The sequence below is a fragment of the Carassius auratus genome, unplaced genomic scaffold (genome assembly GCF_003368295.1).
Source record: "Carassius auratus strain Wakin unplaced genomic scaffold, ASM336829v1 scaf_tig00029436, whole genome shotgun sequence".
NCBI lineage: Eukaryota > Metazoa > Chordata > Actinopteri > Cypriniformes > Cyprinidae > Carassius > Carassius auratus.
In genome coordinates, this window is record NW_020525765.1 from 2,538 (window position 1) to 6,803 (window position 4,266).

The 4,266-nt window shown below is 37.5% G+C and overlaps 1 protein-coding gene across 1 annotated transcript; it reads left to right on the forward strand.

Annotated features, from left to right (window-relative positions):
* The first annotated feature begins 392 nt into the window (after nt 1-392).
* Nucleotides 393-3,503, forward strand: LOC113079837 (granzyme B-like). Its single transcript, XM_026252061.1, has 5 exons — nt 393-454; nt 556-706; nt 2,631-2,826; nt 2,894-3,148; nt 3,251-3,503. The coding sequence occupies exons 1-5, from the start codon at nt 397-399 to the stop codon at nt 3,407-3,409; spliced, it is 819 nt and encodes a 272-aa protein (XP_026107846.1). The 5' UTR covers nt 393-396; the 3' UTR covers nt 3,410-3,503.
* The last annotated feature ends 763 nt before the right edge of the window (nt 3,504-4,266 follow it).

Genomic DNA, 4,266 nt, shown 5'->3' on the forward strand with positions numbered 1-4,266 from the left:
ATCACTTAAGTTAATATAAATGATTAGCTAAAAATTGCTGTAGCGTAATGTCTTTCTTTTCATCTCATGCAGTAAAAGATCAACTTCGCTAGATTTGCCTGCTGCTTCTTTGACCTCAAGGCTCTGTGCTCCATTTGCAAGTTAATGGCTTCAAATTAATCAAATGGAACAAATCTTTGTGGTATACGCAACTGAAGCCTACAACCGAAGCCTCATCAAGCCACACGTATTATCAAATATTACTATCTACTGATTACCATACTGAGTTACTGTTACCACAAACTGAAAGTAACAAGTTATGGGAAGCTCAGTTTCGCCACCCTCCTTATTGTGATATATATATATATATACTGAATCTAGCCAGCGAAAGCTCATTATTCATTGATCGTCTTCAAGATGACCATCATCTCTCTGCTCCTGCTGGCCTCTCTGCTGGCACACCTGACCTTCACTGGTGAGACTGATTTAAAAAATGATAATTAAACAAAGTTTTTGTAGCACATATACAGTAAGACAGTGAGGAGGAACAATAATAATAAACATTTTCTCTCTCAGCTCATGTGAATGTGGGTATAGTGAACGGCAGGGAAGCAAAACCCCACTCCAGACCTTACATGGTGTCTGTTCAAGCAAAGGAGCATCATACCTGTGGTGGATGCCTTATCTCTAATAATTATGTCATGACTGCTGCACATTGCCGAAACGAGTAAGACAAGTAGTAACTTAGTTAATTATATACTGTATGGTAGGGGTGTGCCGGTTTCAGAATTGGTGATGACGGTTATGACGTGAGTCAAATGTGACGGTTCATAACATAACCGTCGGGGGGGGGTCCAAGTCAATTGGTTGTTCTTGGAGATAGCGGGTTAACTCCGTGTCAGCGCGCGCTCTGATCGGTAAAGGGCAGAGATTTCAGACCTCCATTTATTAAGGAGATCTGTCACAAAACTCATTATCCGCGCCAACGTTTTCTGATCAAATTTCAAAGCCGCACCCGCCCGCCATCCGCTGATTGTTTTGGGGTCTATGGCGATGCAATGCTTTGCTGATGCGAGCCGCAAAAAAAAAAAAAGCCATTGCCATTTGCCCATTAGCTCCGCCCACTACCGGAGAAACTGGTATGTCTTCTGCTTGTTCGAAAATGAATATGAATAATTCTAAATTAAATCCATTATTTTGACAGGAGAAGACAACAAAGAATAGTTTACATATAAGGTGTTGTTTAAGCGTGGTAAGACTCTCGCTCTCTCTCTCTTTGCATGTGTGAGAAACAGCGCTATCAGTAAAGTGACGGTGAGTCGTGCGCATTCACAAAGAGTTTACAGAGTGTCAAATACAGCTGCGCTGTGTGTCCATTGAGATGAGCTGAAAAGTTCAGATCGCTTGAAGGAGAGAGAACTCTGAAGCTCAGATGCTGAAATTAATGCAAGCGTCATGCGCTTCAGTCTATGTAGTAAACAAACCTGCACGTCTCTGCCATTCATTAATTCACACAGAGACGCGCAGAACACGGATTTATATTTTAAACAACTTTTGCGGCTTAACATTTACAGATACTGGTCCATATGGAGATTTGATTTGATTATTTTATGCTAACTTTGGCAAATTCCATGACTGTCCATATTAAAATGCAAGTTTCATTTTCATGACTGGATTTCGAGATTCCGTCCTTGTTTTTTGCTTCATGGAAATCATAGAGCAAGTTTCAAAGCCGCACCCGCCCGCCATCCGTTGCTTGTTTTGCGGTCTATGGCGATGCAATGCTTTGCTGATACGAGCCGCAAAAAAAAAGCCATTGTCTGTTCTAGAAAGGATGCAGCAAAGATATTTAATGCTAAAGTATGAGGCATAGGCCTACGCTGAGTTTCATTTACGATGAGATGTGCTCTAGGTCACAGTGCAGTGCAAGTGAACGCGGCGCGCTGGTGCTTCCATGTCACGGTTATCATTGTCTGCTTTACTTGCTTTTTATTTATTAAAATACATGCAATTGGTTGATGACACATTTATTAAAATTAAGATAAAGGTTTTTAAGAAAGGTTTTCTACAAAGCAAAATTTAATGAAGTGGTAAATATCATGTCTGACGATTTACAAAACTTCATTAAGAGGTAAAAACCATGTCTCCCGATATATTGCGCATCTTATGATCCTATCTAAAAAATGAAAATAATTTTTGATAAAAAATGTTGATAAAAAATATTTTAATGACACGGTTTTGGCGGTTATAGAGTTCTAATGACGGTGTTCAACTATAACCGTCGGTCTCACAGTTATATACGAACCGTCACACCCTACTGTATGGTAGATAATATAACACTTTATTTTGATAGTCCACTTTAGACATTCTACTAATTAACTAAGTAACTTTGCAACAACCAGTCATTAGAGTATTAGACGGCCTGCTAAATATCCGATAACAGTTTATTTTAATAACAGACATTCTATTGATATTAAGTAACTCTGTATGTCAACTTGTTCTACTAACCATAACCCTAACCTAACAGTCTACTAATACTCTAATGAGAGTTGGTTGATGTGTAATTGCAAACCCACTTAAGAACATACTTATGTATATATTACAGACTGTGGAAAAAGTAATTGCTAAATAAAACCTGTAATTTTTACCAGTGCTCCAGTTCTGACGGTTGTGCTAGGTGCACATGACCTAAAAAAGAGTGAAAATTCATTCCGATACACAGTGGATTCATATCATCAGCATCCAAACTACACTAAGGGATCCTTTGTTAATGACATCCTGCTTTTGAAGGTAACAAACTGCACTTATTTAGTTGACATATTAAACTTTCATGCAGAAAAACAGCCAGTATATTATAGAATATTTTTATTTAAAAAAATGTATTAATGATGCTGGATTGTTTTTATTATTACAGTTACAAAAAAATGTGCAACTGAATGACAATATCAAGTGGATATCCATACCAGAAGAAGGAAGCATTATCGAGGCAGGTTCAGTTTGCAGTGTCGCAGGCTGGGGAAGTTTAGAAGCTAAGGGCAACAAAAGCGATCACCTCATGGAGACAGACGTGAAGGTCATGAATAATACGGAATGTGAACATAAATGGGGGAAGAAATACTTTTCAACTTCACAGATGATGTGTGTTTATGGCAAAGGAGGAAGCTGTGATGTATGTAAAACATATCTGATTCACCAAATCTTATTGTTCGATATAGTTTTAGTTATGAATTATGACAGCATGTGACTGAAGTGTTGATCTGTTTCTTAACAGGGGGATTCAGGAGGTCCTTTGGTTTGTGGAAACACTGCAGTTGGTGTCACTTCTTTTGGTCACCCTGATCTCTGTAATTCCCCAAAGAAACCTGAAGTTTATACTAAGATTTCAGCATATCTTACATGGATAAAGAGCATAATTGGAAAATTTAATTGATGTCAATTCAATAAAATGGGGTGATTATTATAATTTTTTGATTGAGCTGATTTTTTTTTATATGAAACTGAGGACAGAGAGTTTGATATTTGAAGACAACCACTGTTTTTTTTTTTTTTCATGTTTTGGGATGTGTTGAGTTGATTTACCCTGTAAATTTTCTTTCAATAAACATAATATACATTGATACTATTGATATATTGTGTAGAGATTTAAATAAATTAGATATAAATGTTTATGACAACCATAATAAACATTTACAGAACATGAACTCAGAAAATAAAGGCAACTTTGGAAGGATGAGACACAACAATAAAACACAAAGAGATTGGAACTTAAGTAGAGGAGATAATGACACACACATGCACATAATGAAATCAAATGAACAAACTTGACAACCAATTAACAAGTGCAGGAATGACAACAAAAAACAACAACAACAAAAAACATCTAATCCAAATATGTCCAAAAAAGTCCTTTACAGCCAAATCTGCCTCCTTTATCTCACTTTTTAATTCAAGGCTAGACTGGTCAGTTACCAACACCGAACTGCTCATCCACCACTTTGGAGGCAAAAAAAACTTAAAAGCTTTCGCCAGCAATTATCCAGCTGCTGTCCACTGTCCTGGAAATGTAGGGCCTTCTTCAAACTCCAGGGGTCGCTCAACTGTGGCTGAATTCAGTGGCATACCTCTTTGCATTCAATTAAATGAAGCTGTTTGTTCTTTTTCCTAATTGCAATTTTGCTCATATTTGTAGTGTTTGCAAGGATCCACACCCGAAATCTGTTTATCCAGCTGTCGCGGTACAAGCGTGCAACCCAGGGGAAATCCCCAATTCGGAAAAAAATTCTAAAT